The sequence below is a fragment of the Lissotriton vulgaris genome, chromosome 5 (genome assembly GCF_964263255.1).
Source record: "Lissotriton vulgaris chromosome 5, aLisVul1.2, whole genome shotgun sequence".
NCBI lineage: Eukaryota > Metazoa > Chordata > Amphibia > Caudata > Salamandridae > Lissotriton > Lissotriton vulgaris.
Genome location: NC_141693.1, coordinates 1,341,686,234 through 1,341,709,991, shown reverse-complemented (window position 1 = coordinate 1,341,709,991; position 23,758 = coordinate 1,341,686,234). Strand labels below are relative to the sequence as shown.

General features: G+C 46.5%; 1 protein-coding gene across 1 annotated transcript in view; it reads left to right on the top strand.

Annotated features, from left to right (window-relative positions):
* The window catches only part of SYCP1 (synaptonemal complex protein 1), a 5,090,281-nt gene that overhangs the window by 3,408,135 nt on the left and 1,658,388 nt on the right, over window positions 1-23,758 (top strand). Inside the window, exon 33 of the mRNA XM_086919665.1 lies at window positions 10,285-10,377. Coding sequence (XP_086775791.1) covers window positions 10,285-10,377 — 93 coding nt within the window. The remainder of the gene's footprint in view (window positions 1-10,284; window positions 10,378-23,758) is intronic.

Sequence of the window (23,758 nt, the reverse complement as noted above, 5' to 3'; positions counted from 1 at the left end):
TGTCATTCTGCCATACAGGGTCCAACAACTTTCAAATACCATAGCACTAATATGGGCTGGCCTGGACTATGGGCCATTGTGACTACGGGGCGAACATGTGTGTCTGACAACATCCATCTCTGCTTTCCTGACTTATCAATCCAACATCCCTCATTGTTCAATTTTGCTGTACTTTCTTGCCACGCTGCTAAAGCCTCTGTTGTGGCCTTGCTTTGTATCTCTTTCTCATTCTCAAGTGTATCTGTAAACATGGTAACTTCAGGCACCCACCTAACGGGACCTACTACAAACATTCTTTTTATTTTAGTCCGGGCTGTTTCCTTAGCTGTCAGATCTGCAAATGCATTACCCCTACCCACATCGTCAGTAACTTTCTGATGGGCTCTACACTTTATTATGGCCAATTGTTTAGGGTGTGTCAAAGCAGACAAAAGCCTCAATATAAGGTGTCCATGCTGGATCTTTGTGCCATGTGAAGTAAGAAACCCTCTCTCGGCACAGAGTTCCCCAAAGTTGTGCGCCACTCCGAAGGCATACTGGCTGTCAGTATAAATATTGACAACCATTCCTTCACTTAATTCAAAAGCTTGTATCAAGACCAAAAGCTCAGCAGCTTGGGCCGACTGGTAACCGACTCATGATGTCTCAACTACTTGATGCAGCGTGGTAATAGCATACACAGCTGTTGTAGTGCCATCTGCTAATTTAACCTCTTCCGTGCGGCCGCGATTTTCCCCGTGTGCGGCCGCCGGCAGAACACGGGCGGGCCATGACGAACCCCAGCCGTCATCAGCACACGAGCACTGTAGTGCATGACGGCTGGGGTTCGTCACCAGCATGGAAGGGGTTAAAACAAGTGCCAAGTACCCCTTGTGGGCCAGATAAGGGGCCATCAGTCAAGTCTACCCATCCTTTCGTCTCCTTTTCCATCCAGAAGATGCAATCATGTTTGTTGACTTCATCCCTTTCAGAAGTGAGGGGCTGTAATGTGGCTGGATTGGGAGTGGCATATCTTTTGATCATAATATGTTTCACAAACAGTGTTAATTCATAGCCAGTCAAACATGCACTGGGGAGGTTTTGTGTCTTTGTCTTTTTCAAAAGAGTATCCACAGCATGAGGTAGCATGACTGTGAGATCGGCAACAAGTACGAGTCCAAACGATTATCTTATGGAGGCAGCCACAGCTGGGACTACTCTTAGACAGCTCAGGAGGGCTCTTGCGACAGGGTCAAAAACAGCAGAGAAATAGGCACACAGCCATTGCTTATCTCCAAAGTTTTGTGTTAAAACAGAAAGTGCGAAACCAGCCATTTCATGGACGAACAACACAAACGGTTTGTTATAATAATGGGTGCCAAGTACTGGAGCTGAACAAAGAGCAAAAGTGCTCAAAAGACTGCTGACATTCAGGCGTCCAAGGCAGGGGCTCATGCACATCTTGGGTGGTTAGTGCTCGCATGGGTTTGATTATAGATATAAGGAGTAGTTAGGTATCCATTGCCTGCAGTAGGCAGTGATACCTATAAAAGCATGTACATCTTACTGAGTCTGTGGGATGGGCATTTTAACAATGATACTGATGTGCTCAGGGGTCAATCTCCTACCCTCCTTCGACAGTAGGTGACCTCCAATCGACAATACTGAAATTTATAAAGAGACACCTTATGTCCATCTTGGGCCAAATGCAATAACAATTAAACGGTACTATCTATACAACCCTGCTCAGTATCAGAAGTGATAAGGAGGTCGTCAACATACTGCACCAATACATTACCTGTGGGAAGCGAAAGGGAATCCAATTGACCTTTCAGTGCCTGACGATAAATGCTCGGACTCTCTGTATAGCTTTGAGGAGCTCAACAGAACCTAAAGCTCCTCCCAGCTAAGTTGACCCCAAACTGATCTCTGCTATCTGGATGAATAGGAATACTGAAGAACAGATTTTTCAAATCGATGACGGAAAATAATTTAGCAGAAGAAGGAATCATTGTCAAAAGCGTAGTAATGTCAGGGACCACTGGAAACTGGGAAACCACTACTTTATTAACTTTGTGAAAATCAATCACAAAATGATAAACATCTTCATGCTCATCAAAGGAACCTGAGGGCGTCTGTTTAAGAATTGGAAGAATAGGGCCATTAAAAATGTTAGCAGTCGTCTCCTCAACCACTCCCTTCTTAATCAAGTCCTAAATAATTTGAATCTGATAGAGACATCTAGCCGCAGATTCCTTAACTTAGAATATCCCCAGACGTCAGACTAGATCCGGAAAACTTTTTCCCCAGCGGTAACGCTGCACGCCGGAGGCGGAGTTGCCTGGCAACATCCTGACATTCACGGAAGTGACGTCAATGGAGCCATAATTTCCCCTTGGCGTGCTGACAGTTTTCTTTTTTTCCACGTCTGAACGCAGATCCGGACAAGCGGTTACCTCTGGCCTGTTTTTGTTTTCAGGCCTTCTCAATGCATTTTGGCGTCCAGGAACAGTGTGCGATGCCTTCGGGCACAGGAAGAAGTCAACTAAACGTGATGTTGTCCACTGCACTCGGTCTCCACCGGGCACAGGCCCTAAGGAATCGACCCCCCTTACCCCTATTTCCTATTTCCTGGGGCTGGGGCAACTAGGACCCAGATGGAGGCCTATTCTCGGGCCTTAATGGCCAATTTTGGGTCACCCCCTCTCCCTGGCGCCCCTTTGGGCTCCACAGAGGGGGTAGGGACTCAGATCGGGACTTCGCCGGCGGGTTCGCCCTCGGCGCCAGTCAAGTACCTGACTCCGGCTCTGGAGTCACTACAACGTCGGGACATGGCCCTGCTATACCGTCTCTGCACAGCCCTGTGAGGCTCCCTGTGCCGATGCCGGCTGAGGCTGCAGTGCAATTCTCAACTCTGAGTCGACTCCGTTCACCGCCGGTGTCATCCCTGGCTGTTCCTCGGTTGGTGGAGGATGAGGAGGCCAAAAATGAGGAGGCCCCTGTGGGTTCGCCACCCCCAGGGTAGTTTCGGTGTCTCTCAGGGTGAGAACCCATACCCTGGCACTGCCTTGGTTGTCCTCGGACTATGGAATACCCACGGTTTGGTGGACAGATTAGTCTCCTGCCTTCCCCTATGGATGACTTGTTGTCCCCACCCAGGATGGCTACGGTTTCTAGTGCAGTGTTTTGCGGGGGCTGTTCACAAGGCTTCGGATATTTTACAAATGCAGTCACCCTGAGTCTCTCTGCCCTCTGATCCCTTGTTGGATCTACTCCACCAGGGCGCAGTGGAAGTGGAGCCGGTGGACCCGTTGGATCGTGCTATTGCACATCGAGATCGCCCGGCTTCGGATGACCCTGTTTGTCCCTCCATCCTCGGGCTCAAGGGCAGGTAGTCCAGGCAACCTCAGTTTTGCTGCCTTCTGCCCCATCTCCGTTACTCCCTCCCACTTGGGAGTCTCGATGGTTGGAGTTGTGTGGCTGCCATATTTTTCAGGCCATAAATGCAGGCCTTAGATCGTTGAACATGTCGTGCGTGTTTGCACGAGCTACTTCAGCCCTTTCGGACTCGGTCGAGTGCCTACTTCCCTCTCTTCTAGTGGGTCCTCAGACTGACCTGGATCGTTTGATATGTGATGTCTGGGACATGGCCTAGTTTTCCATTCGGTTGGCCATGGTTACCACTGATACTATGGGTTGGGCTATGGCCAGGTCAGTTGCTCTGCGTCGCCACGCCTGGCTGCGCGATAGCTGTTTCCCTGCAAATGTTCAGGAACATCTTAGGGATTTGCCCTTTGATGAGGGTCTCCCTCTTCAACAGACATTCTGACTCAACGGTTCAACGACTCATGTCTGGGTTTTCATGACTTCCGTGGTTTCTAGACCTTGTTGCAGGCTTTGACTTTTAGTTGCAGTATTGTCACTGCTTTTTCTGATATCAGTCTCTGGGTTCAAGACGTTATTTCCCGGACGGACTGTACGGCAATTTTTAGACATTTTCTGTCCTTCTTTTTCTGCCGCGGGCCAGCTGTTTCTGTATTTCTTTTTGAGCCTTCTGCCTACGAGCTTGTCTCAAGAGGTGTCCCTTGCTTTTATAGGGATGTGCATTACCATATGTGGGATACTCTTTGGCTATTGTGTGGCTACCCGTCCTTGCAAGGGAAGTTTCTATAGTTCCCGCCGAGTCTTCTTAGGATTCTACTCGTCTGTCAATGCTCTTCCTACTGTTGTAGGACATCCCCTCTGGTGGGACCCACGGCGTTGGTGCAGCTTTCTCCTGGGATTTATGTATTGTAGTCTGCGGTTGGTCCATAGCTCTCTTCTGTCTCTCTGAAGGCTCACCTCTCCAAAGTGTTGCTGGGTTTCTGCCATGCCTGGCTCTCACCAGCATGTCCTTTCAGCTTTCGCTGTGCTTTTCTGCCTGTGTTGCCTGTTTTTGATGTAGGCACTCTCAATTCCTGGTGCAGGGAAGTGCTTACGTCTTCTTTCATGGCTCAGGCCATGTGGGGTTTTTGCCTATAGGCAGTGGAATTTCCGCCAGCTACGTGTCTACTGTGCATTACCTTGTACCCTATTTCTGTGTGCACTTCCCTGGCAGGGACCCCGGACCCTTTGCATATTGCGCAGCTTTTGGCCTCTATTGATGTTTTCTGACTCACTGACGGGTGCTCTAGTTCACCTACCTCAGAGGCAGGTTGTGTCATTCTGTTTCTGGCACATTTGCTTGCCACCCATTCTCATTTTGGGTGGCTAGGTTATGTTCTTTTCAATGCTTCTCCACCTTGTTTCTTCCAGCGTGGAGATTCTCATGTTCCCTACGCTCCCTACGCCCTTGCCTGTTTCTCCCCATTTCTTTAGGGTCTCCTTGTCTATGCTGCAGTTGATTGGGTTGAGATTCTATTTGACTATGGTTCAGTTCATAGGTTATTGTGGATGGTATGGTGACCATTCTATGTGGATGTTCACTTCTGGTCACTTACCATGAGTCATGTTGTTCCAGTCCTGTGGTCCTTTTCAGTTAAATCCTGTGGTTACAGACTGTCTTTCACACAGTTCCATCTTGTGGTTGCGAACTGCCTTTTGTTTGTCATGTCATTCATTTCCACCGCCGTTGCCTCTTAGGTGGGGCATGGCTCTTCGCTTTGGAGGGACCTTTCCTGGTGCGGGTATTCTCTTCGCTCCCTTCAGTCCCTTCAAGTGTTTAGTACTTTTTCAACATGGTATTGTTTCTCATTCTATGATTTCTTATCATTGTTGTTTCAAAGGTTTTTGCTCCTTTTTTGGCACACTATTCCAATACTCTCGCAGTTTTGGTAGTGGCTCCGTGTTGTGGCGCGAAAGGTTTCACAGTAGAAAACGGACCTCAGCATGCTGAGGGGGACTTATATGGCTCCATTGACATCACTTCCATGGACGACGTCAGGACATACCTGGGTGATGCCGCCCCCCGGCGTGCAGCGCTACTGCTGGGGAAAAAGATTTCCGGATCCAATCTGACGCCTGGGGATATTCTAAGTTAAGGAATCTGCGGCTAGACTGTGTCTCTACTAGATACATCGTTACCAAAGGTAAGTAACTCGTTCAATAAGGCTCCTTCTCCTGCATGTGGTATTTTATACTGAGGAATGCGGGGAAAAAAATAGCACCATCCATAACTTGTATCGGAATTGGTGGTATCGGCAGCAGTCCCACGTCTATATCACCTGTTGCCCACAAAGAGGGTGGCACGTCAGCAAATTCAACAGGAAGAGAAGGATCTTTAGACAAACACTGTTTAGTTTTGAAATGGGGCTTACAACCGGTACACCAGAAAAACCTACCGAAACGTTTTTATGGCCAGACAGAGCCGCCCCAGGGACCACATTTCGAGGAACAGAACTCTTTGTCACACCTGCGTCCACTAAAAATTCCTTAGTCGAACCTTCAGGTATCTTAACTGGTCCCCCACTCTGTTCTTGGCTGTCCTTGCTGTAGGACATTCCTGTCAATTCCTCCATATCGTAAACATCATGATAATACTGTACCTCACGAGGCTCATCAAAGTAATTATTATCAGAATGACCCTGTGAGGCTGCTGCGTTCTGAGCCCTGTCAGTCCCACCAGCTCCATGACCCCGTCCACAAGAATCACGTCCTATAGGGACCGCCACCTTCTGCAAAAGCACAGGACACTCACCACGCAAATGTCCTTCCTCCTTACAGTACGCACACTGATTCGGCCCCAAAGGCTTAGTATTCGGCTTCCTACTAGTGCTTGGAAGCTGTCAGGCAGGACCACCATGTCCTCTACCATTCCCTCTGAATGCCTGCTGTAACAACACTTTCGTCTTCAAATCCTTATGCTTTTTCTCTGTCCTCTCTTTTTTCTCATTATCAATGTGCTCATAATACTGTGCCATATTCGAAATAACAGATGGGGAAGAGGGGGACCAAGTACTTTCAGAAGCCTGCAATCGAGTTGCAATCTCAGGAAGCAAATTAGAAACAAATCTAGTAACATACAACAGAACACCTCACTCAATAGCCACATCCTGCCCACTGTAATTGAAAAACATGTCTTCATACCGGGTGAAAAAATCTGACACCCTCTCATCTTTCTTTTGTCGACAAGCTGACAATTTGCCCCAATCTACTTCTCTCTGTGGAATAAGAAAATGCATATATGTAATAATTCGACTAGGCAAAGCAAGTATGTCAGCTCGGGGTTTATCACTTGGCTTCCTTTCTTGATCCCATCCTTTGATCACATCCCATGTACCTCCCAACTCCGCAACATGATCTTGAGTATGCACCTGCCTCCAAATATCAACTGGAACCAACAGAACAAAAAACATCTCGATATCAGCAAGAGTCATTACAGTAGAAAAGGCAGCTTCTGTCAATTCTTTATAATAAGCACTAGGATGTATAGTAGGGTCAGGTAAATGACTATTAAGAGACAAAACTTTGCTTCCTGTATTTTCTGTATGATATATAGGACGAACCTCCCGCAACGCAAACTGAGACACGGACCTGGGACTTTTCTCATGTAGTCGACCCCTATATGCTATTATTGTTGTGACATAAGAATAAACCTGCCCTTGCTTCAATTCACTAATATACACCCCATCTCTTATGTCATATAAAATTTGAGGTGTCTCCACTTCAAAACACTGTTGCCAGAGACCAATTACTGTTACGTACATGTTATTAAGGTATGCTGCTGCATAAAAGATTCAAAATCTCTCATAGTCACCCAGACATCCTCTACACTATAAATAGGATTTCGGGCCCACTGTGCAGCCTGGTTAGCTGTTACCTGTTTCTCATCATCGTCCACATCGGATCGCACTAACGGTCCCATACGCTCCTTAAAGTTCGTCCAGTCCCTACCCTCAAATTCGCATACAAGAGTCTTGCTAATTACTAATGTCGCGGGATGAAAACCCATAGTAGGAGAAGCAAAAGAAGTTACAGGCACTAATGTCACTGATGGTTGTGTCGCAGGAGAAAAAGCTGGTGAAAGGAACCCCAAGACAATAGGTGTGGCAGGGGTACAAACAGTCACAGTCACCACAGACCAATAATACACAAAAGAAAGAGGAGGAGGACCCAAAGCCACAGCCATTGAAACAACAGCAGTAGATACAGGGACAGAGACAGTGGACACAACTGTAACTGGTGGCTTTGAGGGCTCCGGAACAGTGGAATATATTCTTTGTGGGGCATATGGTGGCAGGGTCGGATATCTAACAATTCTTCCACAAAAGTATCATCTTCTTCTTAAACTGAATATGATTTATCAATTTGTAATCGGAACCTTCAAGCACTCTTTTCCTGCTTTTCCCCTGTTATATGCTACCGCTTTCTGAGTGTCTGCATCCTCCCCTTCGGTACCTCTTTCTCTGCCTTCAGTCGCTTCTGTCTAGCTGCTTTCTTCCATGTTCTGAGGGAATCAAACATAGACTGCTTACTTCGTCTCTTGAACAACTGTTCTTGTAAATACTCAACTTTTGTTCATCAAAAGTGCCCGTCAACGGCCACTGCAACTCAGCTTTGTCCCTTGTATATTTGTGCCATAATGTACTAAACATAATAGGGCCAAAACCATGCTTCATTTACATGTCAAAATTCGGAGTGCCTTCTGGGGGCGCCAGCTGACTTTCCTCCAATCGAGCTGCAGCAGAACAACGCAAAACACAAAGAAAACTATTTACTAGCACTAGGCATTTTCAAAAGAAAACATGTTCACTATTTTAAGCCTAGCAAAACAATTGTAATTACTTTTTTCCAATAGACAGTCCTTAGACCGTACCAAATACAAACCAAAATGATACCATATCCACAAAGAACCAAAACAAACTCACCTGGTATACGCAGGTACAACAAATGAATTCACCACTGCCGAATCTTCAGACCAAACAGTCAGAACCAAGAGTTTCGCCGTTCAGGACTCCAGTCGGGATTACTGCTGGGCAAGGCACAGTCTGGCAGGACAGAAGAGGCAGCTCCGAGTACCAGGAACTCTTTGTGCAGAAATCCCTGATCCGTATGTCTGACCCAACGATGACCTCGACCTCCCCTCATCCACGGAAAGGGATGGGTCACTCACCCTGTGAGTGCACCTGTTCGGGCGCCAACTGAAGGAAATGACCAGTTTACGGTCACCCAGTTAACTCACGACCACCTCTCAGCCTTCCATACTAAATGAAGAATTGGTCAGACAGTAAACCAATATCTGTTTATTTTAGATACAAGTCACAGAGGCCATTGCTGCCCAATCTTTTTTGCCCTGCAGCAGCTCTCACATCTGCAGTGAGTGCCAGAGGAGTGGGTGCTCGCAGCACAACCCTCTAGTTGGAAAGTGGCTCTGGCACCGAACCAAATGGTGCTTTATGGGCCACACACAGCAGAGTTCCACAGAAAGGCTGCTACACTGCTCCTACCTTAGTCAAGTCCGTTTTCACTTTTTAGAGCACCATGTTGCGCTGCCTGCTGTGGCAGTCTGTGAATTTGTTGCTGGGTCCCTTAGAGTTGCACAAGAAATGCTGCCGCTCTTTAGGACTCTCTTTAGTACCTATGCCCTAGGTACCAGAGGTACCACTTACTAGGGTATTACAGAGGTGCTAAAGACCTGGTCACTTGGGGAAAGTACACTGGCACTGCAGACCTGGTTAGCAGCAAGAACCAAGTGCACTTCACTCAAAGTTTCATCAAATACCCGCCAAAAAGGAGGGGACTCCTGCAAACAAATCCCAGTTTCTTACAGTATTTTACAGGGAGAGTTAGTATGTCTCCATATTACTTTTGGTACTGCACAACTTTATCAATGTCTTGCCATCAATCCACCTCGAAGGAGGAGAAAAATGAATGGAGAATGATATTGCTACTCCAGGGAGGGTGCTAAATGGCTTTCGTGGTATCATCTGGTGCCTCGTCAGGTGTCGATACAAAGCCAGCTCCCCCTACCAGTGATGTGAGAGCTTCAAAGTTTTTGGGTCTGGTCTGGCATGTTGGCTTATTCTACAGATGATGAATCGACAGAAAGCTAGAGTATCCACCAGTAAGATTGCTATCACAGGTATGTAACTTCTTCTTTCAGTGTATTGTCCTGTGATATTGCTGTAACGATAGTCCTGTCCTGTCGATATTCGGGATTCAAATAACCTAGCTTTTCTGTGATGCATTCTATTCCACCCACAGCTCTGTTACATCCTTTGTTGCCCTGACCTTCATGCAGACCATTCTTTTTTGACTGTAAAGAATCTCCTATGGTGCTTCAACCAAACTTTTACCCCAGCCACAGTCCGGGCAGGTAACAGCGGTAGGGCTGTGTAGGGGGGGATTTCGAGGGACGATGCTGAGGGAAAATAAATAAATAATGTCCCCTCTGTATCGGCCATCGAAATCCCCCCTTACACCGCCCCACCTCTGTTATTTGCACAGACTACGGCTGTTTCTCCCTAAAATTCCGACTCTCTTCTGGACTACTGGCTGTAAAATATCCATTTTATACAGCTCTCCATTGATTTGCATCTATGTTTGCACTGTATATGTTCAGGCATACATGCATACTTGCTGTGATGCTGCGTGGTTCTGTGAGGGGGAGTTAAACTATTTTGGATCCAGCCTGATGTCCTGATATCTTGGTAAAATCTAGAGGCCTAAGTGATCTGACTGGTGATTAAACTGTCCTTGAGAAACAAATAGTTTACCAAAGTATCTTCTCCAGGTGCAATAATTGGTGTATATGCATGTTTTTCTAGTTGAATCATGTATTGTACATTTAAGAAGACAATGTATTGATTACTTGAATTTGTTATTCAGCACCAGTATGATAAGATGGTGGAAGAAAAACATATTGAATTAGGAATGTACAAGACAAAAGAACAGGAGGCTGTTTCTGCAAAAGTATCCTTGGTAAGACTGCAATGAAGTGAAAAACAATCTTGAATATTGGAATATGTCCGTGAACGCCCTATATGAGTTTGTCTTTGAAAAGTATGGATACGACTAATGTATCATCTAGATATGCAAATAACATTTAACATGTATCTATCTTTCGGGCTGTTCATTAACTAATGTAGCTACTCTAACGTTGGCTTTTTTATTTGTGTAAGTGCTTAATATATTGAGATGCAATCCCCACAGACATAAGTAGAGACATACAACTGACACACCTCATACTTACCGAATTGCCATCAAAGCCTGGCTGCGAACTCACTGACTGTTGAGACTGAGAACTAGTCTTTGTAGAAACTATGGTGAGATTACACAAATATAATCACTGGATTGCTTCTTTTTGTTTGGTATTTCACAATACACTCAGGGGCATATTCTTAAGGAGCTATTGATGAGTTAACGGCACTTTTTCGCAGCCAAAGTCGCTTTAAACTTATTGCCCCATTCACAAGTTGGTGCTATAAGGCCATAGCACCAGGTTATCTGCGATAGCAGCCATAAAAAACCATGGCCACAGGTGACCCCCGCAACTATCGCTAATGATATGCAGAGTAGGCATTCCTAAGCAAAGAGCAGCGACAACACCACTCCCCACCATTCTCAACGTGCTGCCAGATCGGAGATAAGATCACAAAACATGCAATAAGGCGCGTTAGCTGCAGGAAACTAACATCTGCTCTGACCTGGTGTAAAGTCGGACCACAGCCTGCACCACAAACGGGAGCCAAGGCCAGAGCCACACCATAAGAACAACAGATGCCATGGTGTGGTATTGGGTTCTCCAGGCCTACATATTCTGCAAAACCCACTACACCATATAACAGACGTTGGCACGGAAACTGGAAAATGCAAAAGACAAGTTTATTAAGACCCCATGGGGTGGTGGTACATTCCTACAGCACCCTTCGGTAATGCAAGAAGTATCACCCCGAACATCGGTGCGAGACATCTTTTATACAGTTTTACAGTAATAAAATGAGTAGGCGGGACACATTTGCTCAGTTTAGGTACATATATGGTCATTTTTGGAACACAGCCAACTCATGGGAGGAGTTATAACACCACTGGTCAGTTGGGAGGGACATTCCTGAGCAATGACTGTCCACTAGTACAGAGGGGTTAACTGCGCATGTGCATGCTTGACCAATACTAAAAATAGCCTGTTGCTGGGCAAATTTCGAGTGGTCAGTGGTACAGAGAAAGGACAAAGAGTATGCTGGCCACGAGGCGACGCATTCATGAAATGGCCGCCGGTGTGTTCAAAATGGCTCCTGAACACCATAGTCAAGTTAAGGAGAAATACGTGTAGCAAAGCTTAACGCTAACCCGATCCCCGTCAAATTACGACAGACGACCCTTTTAGCGTTTAGCTGAAGCTACCTCATAATGGACATAATCAGGGTATTCGTCCTCAATATCAATGGACATAATTTTCGCTACTTCTCTATGAATCATTTGTTCATTTTTTACAATAGCTCGTTTGGACGGGATACAAGCAGAAAGGCACATGGAACATAACATAGGGCCACATTGAATACAGAGACATAGGAAGAATAATATCCCAATTATTACACATAAGATTGTCAGCAACTTCCAACCCCAAGTACTAAGTAACGTCAAAACCACCCCGAAAGTGTCCAAGTACCATTATCAGGATGTATCTCAGCAGCTATCTTATGTAACTTAGATATTGCATCATATACAGAAGGTGAATTATTTGGCACGTATACACAGCAACTACTTCCGATAATGCGGCATGCACCCCCACGATCAGCTAGCACTACATCTAGAACCATTCGGTTCTGGAGCGTTACAATTCTGGTAATTTGGAGTTCCTCAGTCAGGTTTCCTAAAGCAAAAACTGTCTCATTAGCAACAGCTTCTACAACACGTGTCAGTCGTCTTATTTTTCGACTATTTAAAGCAGCCCCAACAAATGAAAAGAGACCTAAATTGAAATCAACATACTGTTGCAGAGAAGTGTCAGTTTGATCAATGTCGTCGAGAGCTAATGTTCTTTTCACTCTATTCAATATAAAGTCATGATACAGGATAAAGTCATTATGATACATAGGTGGGGCAATAAACACAGGGGGTAATACAAAGGATATATAGCATGTTCCTAACCATCCTATGGGGAGACGGTTATAACCTTTATTTCCACAAATAAAGTATGTGTTTCGTGAGGCCACAAAGGTAATACCATTTGGAGTGTCAAAGGTGAGAGTGGTGTTACATTCACTTCTTCCTACTGGGATGGTACCTTTATTACGAACACATAAGTCAGCTTCGTATCAATGACAGTAATTACGTGCAGATTAGACATATTTACATTCCGTGGATTACTATAAATTCGAGGCGAGGATACATTGTCAGGCCTATATTCTTCCCATTCAAATTTAGTTCCTTCAGCTTGTGGATAACCATCTCGGTCATTAAAGCAGACCTTGTTGAGTCGGAAAAGTAATCCACCTTTTGTTGGCCATCGCAAAGTGAACAAGAGAGTATACCAAGCATTGCAAGAACCATTATGAGAAAACGGGAGTGGAATAAGCGGAGTGCCTCCTTTCTTTTGATGTCCAGGCAACATCCCACATACCCAACAGTTCGAAGTATTTGTCATGTTGTGAGTATGATGCAAAATCTGGATGAAGCTGTTATTCAAATAAGTCTGAGCAAATCAAAAGGGAGAGAGAGGACTAGGTAAGCCAGTCCGGGTCCCCTGGTTATATGTAGAGATATCAATATAGGACTAGCTATGTTGTGTTAGAGGAAACTCAGAAGGTATATCTGTGGGCAAACCCTTAGGTTTGGTCATGAAGCCCTCACACACCAACCTAGTTGGTGTCATGCTTCATCATCGGGCCCACCACAGTGACACCGAATGTGTCCCGGGTGTGCTGCGACTCCAGATTACTGAGGAGCTGGTATTCTTACTGAGTGTGCAGTGTTGGTGAGAATGAAGGTGAAAGGTTTTAAAAGCTATACAGGTGGTCCCAGTTCCCGAGGGTAAGAGGTAAATTTAATACCTGGGCCCCTGTTAGCAAGATAAAAAGGCTGTGGACGATGTGGAGTATATTAGGGGCTCCTACGTCCTTGTGGTCTACATGTTTCAGCCAGGCCTTTTGATTAAAACTGGCTTTCCTCAGGACCAAATGAGTATGTGTGGGTGAAAATAAACTATATTAAGTGAAAGTGTGTGGTAAAAAAGTGTTGCACTCGCTAAGGTGCCGTACGTGTAAGAGGGGGATTCCCTCTGCTTTACTGTACATAAAAACACAAAGACAGTACAGACATACAAAAAGAGTCATTGAGAATGGTATTAACCAAAACACAACAAATAGCCGGCTTCTGGTGTGCGTGAGCGACCTAGAGCGGCAAGTAACAACGCCATGAGTGTGCCATGGCTAAGGTGAACTATGGCGGTTAAATATTAAACGCAGTGGCAGTGGTGGGCTACACAGCGAAACAGGCATAGCGTGAGGTACAGGTAAGTATGGTACATAATTCCTCACACTTGCTACTTGCTGTTAAAGCCTCATGGGTCACTTGGCAAGGAGGGAAAGAAGATCCTAAATGTTTGTAGAGGATTACAGTTAGGATAGTACCTGTGGAGAGAAATTGTTGCTTACCCAGAGCGTTGTGCAGAGATCAAGCTTACTCACGGTATTTCCGATCAGCGGTTCCTGCGACCTATCGTCCTGCTCCAGTGTCCCGAATGAGCTTTGCCAGAGTCAGGTATGGGCTTAAATAGCCGGTTTGATTGTTATCACCTGGAGAGGGGAGAGGGCGCGGTCGCGTTTCCTTTTTAGAGCGCGGGCGCTGGGAGCTAGCGGTCTGCGTGTTGCGCATGCGCGATGTGAGGTTTCCAGCGCATGCGTGGTAGAGGTGTGTGCGAGCGCTATCCATTCGCGCATGCGCCATGGTACCAGGACTAGGTTAGCATAGGTAGTGGCATGTGCGCGCGAGTGCGTGCGCAACGGGAGCAAAAAGGGAAAGAAACCCGTGTGGGTCTTTTAAAGTTTAAAAAAAGCAACAACAGCGATTGCAAGGTATATAGGCAAAGAAGGCAATTACAGAGTAGGGACAGACCACGAGTCTGAGCGCAGACAGGGATACTGACCAATACTTTACATAGGAGTGTTTATCTCGCCAGAGCATTCCACGGGATGGAATCATTGAGCCCCTCTATATGGGTAGAAAGGCGGTAAATCCAGCGTTGCTCTTTGGTGAGCAGAGTCTTCTCATCACAAGCTGAAAGTGCGAATTGTTCGATGACCGTCCAGGTGAAATCATTCGGGGTGTGATTTTGCACGATGAAGTGCTGGGTCAGTTTGCTGATGTTTTTACCACAGCGCATGGTGCTCCTGTGTTCAGTCATCCTGGTTCTAACCTTCCTGGTCGTCATGCCTATGTATCTCAAGCCACAGCGACAGGTGATTAGGTATACTAGGTTAGATGAATTACAGTTCGTGAATTGTCGTTGTGTCCAGGTTTTTCCATCTTCCAACGACAATGTTTTGGAAGGGGTAGTCAGGTGGCAGACGCTACAGTTGTAACATGGTTGGTGGCCTGTTAGTTCTGGTAGGCCCCAAGTGTTTAAAATTGTATGGCCGGTTTGCTGTGTTTTTCTGGGTCTCGTGGTTACCAGCTGATCCTTCAGATTTTGTGCTCTTTTGTATGCAAAGCGGGGGAGGTCCCAGTTCCTCGCGCCTGAATTGATGATCTTCCAATTTTTGCGAATTATGCTGGAGACCTGATTGGAGGCGGTGTTATAGGTGGTGACACACGTCATGATGGGTGTTTCTGGTGGTCTGACCACGGTCTCAAGAAGGGCCTCCCTGTTTTGGTTGCGTGCTCGTTTACAGGATTTTGTGATGATTCTGGATGGGTAGCCACGGTCTCCCAACTTGTGGACCAAGGCTTTTGACTGGTGTTTGAAGTCATGGAGGTTGCTGCAGTTCCGGCGAATGCGCAGGAACTGTCCAAATGGCAGGTTCTCTCTCAAAGGTCTGGGGTGGAAACTGTCAAAACGCAACAACGAGTTCCTGGAAGTCGGTTTGTAATGAGTCGTTGTGGTCAGACCCCCCTGATCAGCTTTTATGTTGAGGTCCAGAAACGCCAGTTCAGTAGAACTGCTAGTGCAGGTGAACTTTAGAAAGGGATCAAGGCTATTGATCCAGGTGAGAAAATCTTTCAATGTCTCCTCATTGCCTTCCCAGACAATGAGGATATCGTCAATATATCGACGCCAAATTGTTATATTTGCTGAGTAGGGGTTCGTGGGGGCTTCGATATTTGTCTGCTCAAAGTGGTGGACATATAGCCCCGCCACGCTCGGCGCAAAGACACTGCCCATCGAGGTACCATTCGTTTGTAAGAAGAATGTATCTTCGTATTGGAAATAGTTCTCTTTTAATGCCAGCGTGGCGCAATCCAAGATGAAGTGACGGGGTGTACGATGTTGCCAGTCAATCTCCATCAAGACATCATGGAGTACCTTCAGTGTGGCATCCTGAGGGAGGCTCGTATATAGGCTCTCCACGTCCAATCCCACCAGGAGGTGTTTGTCTCTATCGAAACTGACATCCTTGATGATGTTAAGGAGGTGCTTCGTGTCTTTGACGTAGGATGGAGTTTTCTGAACCAATGGGTTGAGGTAGTGATCGCAGAACCGTGATAACGGTTCTAGGAGGGACTTTATCCCTGACACTATGGGTCTGCCCGGTGGTGGGGTGACCCCTTTATGCACCTTGGGCATGATGTAAAAGTAGGGTACTTTTGCATCACGTGTGTTGAGATACTCAGCTTCTTGCTTTGAGATGTATTCTGCGTCAGAAGCCTCCTGTACTAGTTCTGTGATCTTTTTTTGTAGATCTTTGGATGGGTCTCTCAGTAATTTTCTATAGTTACGAGTGTCGCTTAATAGTCTGCGGCATTCGGTGTCATAGTCGATTTTGTTCATGATGACTATCCCTCCACCTTTATCTGCTGGTTTGATTATGCGGGTAGGGTCATTTTGGAGTTTTTTGATGATCTCCCTATCTTGAAAAGACAGATTGTTGAAATGGTTTTGGGGTTGCAATTTCTCGACTTCTGAGTATACTGCCAACTCGAAGGTACTGATCTCCACTGGCACGGTGGCAGGTGGTGGAGTGAAGTTGGATTTGAGTTTCAACCCAGTTTCATTAGTGGTTTCTGAGTCAAGAGGTTTCTCCTTGTTTTCGAAAAACGCTTTTAGCTTTAGTTTTCTAAAAAACTCGGCCAGTTCGACATGGAGTTTAAAAGTATCTAGTCTGATGGTCGGGACAAATGACAGTCCTTTGTTCAGGACATTGGTTTCTTCATTGGTGAGGGGTACGTCGGAGAGGTTGAATACCAGGGTGCCGGTATTGGTTGGTTCAGCTATTTGCTGGGGCCCGCTTGCTCTTTGGCTTTGTTCCTCGTGTTGGCACTGACCGGATCCTCTTCTGTGGACCACTGTGCTGGTTGAGGCGCCCACTGTACTTGCTGTGGTGGATTCCTTCTCTTGCCACGGGGTCTGCGGCCTTGGTCTAAAAAAGGATATCGTTGATTTGGGTTGTTCTGGTAGTATGGTACCTGGCCAGGCGGATATAAAGGTGGATATCCATAATAAGGAGGCATTGGGCCAAATGGAGGAGGGCCGAAGTTCTGGAATTGCGGGGGGCCTTGCCATGGTTGTGCTTGTTGTTTCCCTCCACGGCCTCTCCCTCTGGCTTTGTGGGATCCATTGCTGGAGCCGCTGGAAATGGAACTAGTATCTCCTGAGCTGTCCGTGTTCTGGCCTCTTGTGGGTGCAGTATACGTGTCGTCAGCATAGGGATAAGTTTTTAGATAGCTGAAGTTTTTTAGATCCTTCTCGAATTTCTTTATCTTGGTTTGGGTTAGGTATTCTTTGTAATCGTTCATCTCCCGATTTTGATCTTCCAATTTCTTTTTGTATCCTGTCAGAGTGGTTTTGAAGTGGGTCTCAGTTGCTTGGATCTCTATTATAACTGCGTCTGAAAGGCGTTTGGCAGTTTTTATTATCAAGATGAGCCAGTCCCTGGTGCAGTGCCAGGCTATCTGAGCCCAGTCTTTCCTGAAGGTGACATCATCAAGGAATATTCTGGGAGCGTTGGTGACCAGTAAGCCTTTAGGCGCTGTGTTGGTCCTCAGGTATTGTGCGAGGATAACGCCATGCAAAATAGTGCGTATCCTGTTTCGCTTTTTCTCAGTGAGAGTGTCCCAATCTGTAGTCTGCGCTATTGTTGTTGCTGTGTTAAAATCTGCCAAGAGTGTGGGGTCATCGAGGATTTCAGTGACGTCATCCTCGGTGAATGTTAGGCCTGTGTTTTGTGGGGCTAACAGGGGCCCAGGTATTAAATTTACCTCTTACCCTCGGGAACTGGGACCACCTGTATAGCTTTTAAAACCTTTCACCTTCATTCTCACCAACACTGCACACTCAGTAAGAATACCAGCTCCTCAGTAATCTGGAGTCGCAGCACACCCGGGACACATTCGGTGTCACTGTGGTGGGCCCGATGATGAAGCATGACACCAACTAGGTTGGTGTGTGAGGGCTTCATGACCAAACCTAAGGGTTTGCCCACAGATATACCTTCTGAGTTTCCTCTAACACAACATAGCTAGTCCTATATTGATATCTCTACATATAACCAGGGGACCCGGACTGGCTTACCTAGTCCTCTCTCTCCCTTTTGATTTGCTGATAATTGGCAGCGCGCAGCTGCGAGAGACACCTGACTGATACAAGATGGCACAAAACACAGGCCTAACATTCACCGAGGATGACGTCACTGAAATCCTCGATGACCCCACACTCTTGGCAGATTTTAACACAGCAACAACAATAGCGCAGACTACAGATTGGGACACTCTCACTGAGAAAAAGCGAAACAGGATACGCACTATTTTGCATGGCGTTATCCTCGCACAATACCTGAGGACCAACACAGCGCCTAAAGGCTTACTGGTCACCAACGCTCCCAGAATATTCCTTGATGATGTCACCTTCAGGAAAGACTGGGCTCAGATAGCCTGGCACTGCACCAGGGACTGGCTCATCTTGATAATAAAAACTGCCAAACGCCTTTCAGACGCAGTTATAATAGAGATCCAAGCAACTGAGACCCACTTCAAAACCACTCTGACAGGATACAAAAAGAAATTGGAAGATCAAAATCGGGAGATGAACGATTACAAAGAATACCTAACCCAAACCAAGATAAAGAAATTCGAGAAGGATCTAAAAAACTTCAGCTATCTAAAAACTTATCCCTATGCTGACGACACGTATACTGCACCCACAAGAGGCCAGAACACGGACAGCTCAGGAGATACTAGTTCCATTTCCAGCGGCTCCAGCAATGGATCCCACAAAGCCAGAGGGAGAGGCCGTGGAGGGAAACAACAAGCACAACCATGGCAAGGCCCCCCGCAATTCCAGAACTTCGGCCCTCCTCCATTTGGCCCAATGCCTCCTTATTATGGATATCCACCTTTATATCCGCCTGGCCAGGTACCATACTACCAGAACAACCCAAATCAACGATATCCTTTTTTAGACCAAGGCCGCAGACCCCGTGGCAAGAGAAGGAATCCACCACAGCAAGTACAGTGGGCGCCTCAACCAGCACAGTGGTCCACAGAAGAGGATCCGGTCAGTGCCAACACGAGGAACAAAGCCAAAGAGCAAGCGGGCCCCAGCAAATAGCTGAACCAACCAATACCGGCACCCTGGTATTCAACCTCTCCGACGTACCCCTCACCAATGAAGAAACCAATGTCCTGAACAAAGGACTGTCATTTGTCCCGACCATCAGACTAGATACTTTTAAACTCCATGTCGAACTGGCCGAGTTTTTTAGAAAACTAAAGCTAAAAGCGTTTTTCGAAAACAAGGAGAAACCTCTTGACTCAGAAACCACTAATGAAACTGGGTTGAAACTCAAATCCAACTTCACTCCACCACCTGCCACCGTGCCAGTGGAGATCAGTACCTTCGAGTTGGCAGTATACTCAGAAGTCGAGAAATTGCAACCCCAAAACCATTTCAACAATCTGTCTTTTCAAGATAGGGAGATCATCAAAAAACTCCAAAATGACCCTACCCGCATAATCAAACCAGCAGATAAAGGTGGAGGGATAGTCATCATGAACAAAATCGACTATGACACCGAATGCCGCAGACTATTAAGCGACACTCGTAACTATAGAAAATTACTGAGAGACCCATCCAAAGATCTACAAAAAAAGATCACAGAACTAGTACAGGAGGCTTCTGACGCAGAATACATCTCAAAGCAAGAAGCTGAGTATCTCAACACACGTGATGCAAAAGTACCCTACTTTTACATCATGCCCAAGGTGCATAAAGGGGTCACCCCACCACCGGGCAGACCCATAGTGTCAGGGATAAAGTCCCTCCTAGAACCGTTATCACGGTTCTGCGATCACTACCTCAACCCATTGGTTCAGAAAACTCCATCCTACGTCAAAGACACGAAGCACCTCCTTAACATCATCAAGGATGTCAGTTTCGATAGAGACAAACACCTCCTGGTGGGATTGGACGTGGAGAGCCTATATACGAGCCTCCCTCAGGATGCCACACTGAAGGTACTCCATGATGTCTTGATGGAGATTGACTGGCAACATCGTACACCCCGTCACTTCATCTTGGATTGCGCCACGCTGGCATTAAAAGAGAACTATTTCCAATACGAAGATACATTCTTCTTACAAACGAATGGTACCTCGATGGGCAGTGTCTTTGCGCCGAGCGTGGCGGGGCTATATGTCCACCACTTTGAGCAGACAAATATCGAAGCCCCCACGAACCCCTACTCAGCAAATATAACAATTTGGCGTCGATATATTGACGATATCCTCATTGTCTGGGAAGGCAATGAGGAGACATTGAAAGATTTTCTCACCTGGATCAATAGCCTTGATCCCTTTCTAAAGTTCACCTGCACTAGCAGTTCTACTGAACTGGCGTTTCTGGACCTCAACATAAAAGCTGATCAGGGGGGTCTGACCACAACGACTCATTACAAACCGACTTCCAGGAACTCGTTGTTGCGTTTTGACAGTTTCCACCCCAGACCTTTGAGAGAGAACCTGCCATTTGGACAGTTCCTGCGCATTCGCCGGAACTGCAGCAACCTCCATGACTTCAAACACCAGTCAAAAGCCTTGGTCCACAAGTTGGGAGACCGTGGCTACCCATCCAGAATCATCACAAAATCCTGTAAACGAGCACGCAACCAAAACAGGGAGGCCCTTCTTGAGACCGTGGTCAGACCACCAGAAACACCCATCATGACGTGTGTCACCACCTATAACACCGCCTCCAATCAGGTCTCCAGCATAATTCGCAAAAATTGGAAGATCATCAATTCAGGCGCGAGGAACTGGGACCTCCCCCGCTTTGCATACAAAAGAGCACAAAATCTGAAGGATCAGCTGGTAACCACGAGACCCAGAAAAACACAGCAAACCGGCCATACAATTTTAAACACTTGGGGCCTACCAGAACTAACAGGCCACCAACCATGTTACAACTGTAGCGTCTGCCACCTGACTACCCCTTCCAAAACATTGTCGTTGGAAGATGGAAAAACCTGGACACAACGACAATTCACGAACTGTAATTCATCTAACCTAGTATACCTAATCACCTGTCGCTGTGGCTTGAGATACATAGGCATGACGACCAGGAAGGTTAGAACCAGGATGACTGAACACAGGAGCACCATGCGCTGTGGTAAAAACATCAGCAAACTGACCCAGCACTTCATCGTGCAAAATCACACCCCGAATGATTTCACCTGGACGGTCATCGAACAATTCGCACTTTCAGCTTGTGATGAGAAGACTCTGCTCACCAAAGAGCAACGCTGGATTTACCGCCTTTCTACCCATATAGAGGGGCTCAATGATTCCATCCCGTGGAATGCTCTGGCGAGATAAACACTCCTATGTAAAGTATTGGTCAGTATCCCTGTCTGCGCTCAGACTCGTGGTCTGTCCCTACTCTGTAATTGCCTTCTTTGCCTATATACCTTGCAATCGCTGTTGTTGCTTTTTTTAAACTTTAAAAGACCCACACGGGTTTCTTTCCCTTTTTGCTCCCGTTGCGCACGCACTCGCGCGCACATGCCACTACCTATGCTAACCTAGTCCTGGTACCATGGCGCATGCGCGAATGGATAGCGCTCGCACACACCTCTACCACGCATGCGCTGGAAACCTCACATCGCGCATGCGCAACACGCAGACCGCTAGCTCCCAGCGCCCGCGCTCTAAAAAGGAAACGCGACCGCGCCCTCTCCCCTCTCCAGGTGATAACAATCAAACCGGCTATTTAAGCCCATACCTGACTCTGGCAAAGCTCATTCGGGACACTGGAGCAGGACGATAGGTCGCAGGAACCGCTGATCGGAAATACCGTGAGTAAGCTTGATCTCTGCACAACGCTCTGGGTAAGCAACAATTTCTCTCCACAGGTACTATCCTAACTGTAATCCTCTACAAACATTTAGGATCTTCTTTCCCTCCTTGCCAAGTGACCCATGAGGCTTTAACAGCAAGTAGCAAGTGTGAGGAATTATGTACCATACTTACCTGTACCTCACGCTATGCCTGTTTCGCTGTGTAGCCCACCACTGCCACTGCGTTTAATATTTAACCGCCATAGTTCACCTTAGCCATGGCACACTCATGGCGTTGTTACTTGCCGCTCTAGGTCGCTCACGCACACCAGAAGCCGGCTATTTGTTGTGTTTTGGTTAATACCATTCTCAATGACTCTTTTTGTATGTCTGTACTGTCTTTGTGTTTTTATGTACAGTAAAGCAGAGGGAATCCCCCTCTTACACGTACGGCACCTTAGCGAGTGCAACACTTTTTTACCACACACTTTCACTTAATATAGTTTATTTTCACCCACACATACTCATTTGGTCCTGAGGAAAGCCAGTTTTAATCAAAAGGCCTGGCTGAAACATGTAGACCACAAGGACGTAGGAGCCCCTAATATACTCCACATCGTCCACAGCCTTTTTATCTTGCTAACAGGGGCCCAGGTATTAAATTTACCTCTTACCCTCGGGAACTGGGACCACCTGTATAGCTTTTAAAACCTTTCACCTTCATTCTCACCAACACTGCACACTCAGTAAGAATACCAGCTCCTCAGTAATCTGGAGTCGCAGCACACCCGGGACACATTCGGTGTCACTGTGGTGGGCCCGATGATGAAGCATGACACCAACTAGGTTGGTGTGTGAGGGCTTCATGACCAAACCTAAGGGTTTGCCCACAGATATACCTTCTGAGTTTCCTCTAACACAACATAGCTAGTCCTATATTGATATCTCTATTCAAATAAGTCTGTCTGTGTCGTTCTTCATGGTAAGGCAAAGTAAAATGAAAATGTTCAGATGGAATAGGGGTAGTTGGCAATAAGTGTTCTCTTGCCGGTACCAGCAACTCTACCACCCAAGCTATAACTGCAATCACCACAATTGTTATAACAAAAAGTATTGCACCAAGAATTATCTTATTTCGCGTTGTAATAGATGCCATAGTTCAAAGTTCAAAATGTCTCAAAAAACAACTAAAAAATAAAAATATGAGTGCTGAGCTCCGAGGTAGCCGTTGGTTTCTTATCCGAGATTCAAGACGGGTGTCGCTACACTTGGCAGAATAGATCCCCCCCTTGATATTCCCGGCTTCCGTTTCACAAACCTGGAGCGGTAACTCAACCAGTCTCGCACAAAACAACTGCTTTCCTTGGTCGTAGATTGTATCTCTCTCTTCCAGAGACAGTGTGGTCCGGGAAGGATCCCTCTGATTCAGTAGACGCAACAGCTGGGCTCTTATCCTCGTCCAAGATGTCTCGATAATCAGACAGCACAGTTGGGTTCACCAAATCCGGAGAGACACGACGGCAGTGAGTGGAATGCACCCAACGCTTCCTGTTGGTAACTCGCACAGCCGTTCGAGTCGCAAGTAGCACTTGCTCGGGGCCACGCCACCTCAGCTCCAAGCTGCTTGTTCTCTCAAAGGACCGGACCATCACATGGTCGCCAGGATGAAGATTGTGAGCCTCTCCAATGGAATTGTCAGGGAGCGCTTCTCGAACCTGTTGATGAATGGAAAGCAAATCATTTGTTAATCGTGCCAAATAATCGTTCATCATTATACAAGGCACATCATGTAACAATCGAGGCTTAGGAACTCCCCATATATTCATCGACCTTCCAAACACCACTTCATAAGGTGTGAGGCCAGTTCGAGAATGGGG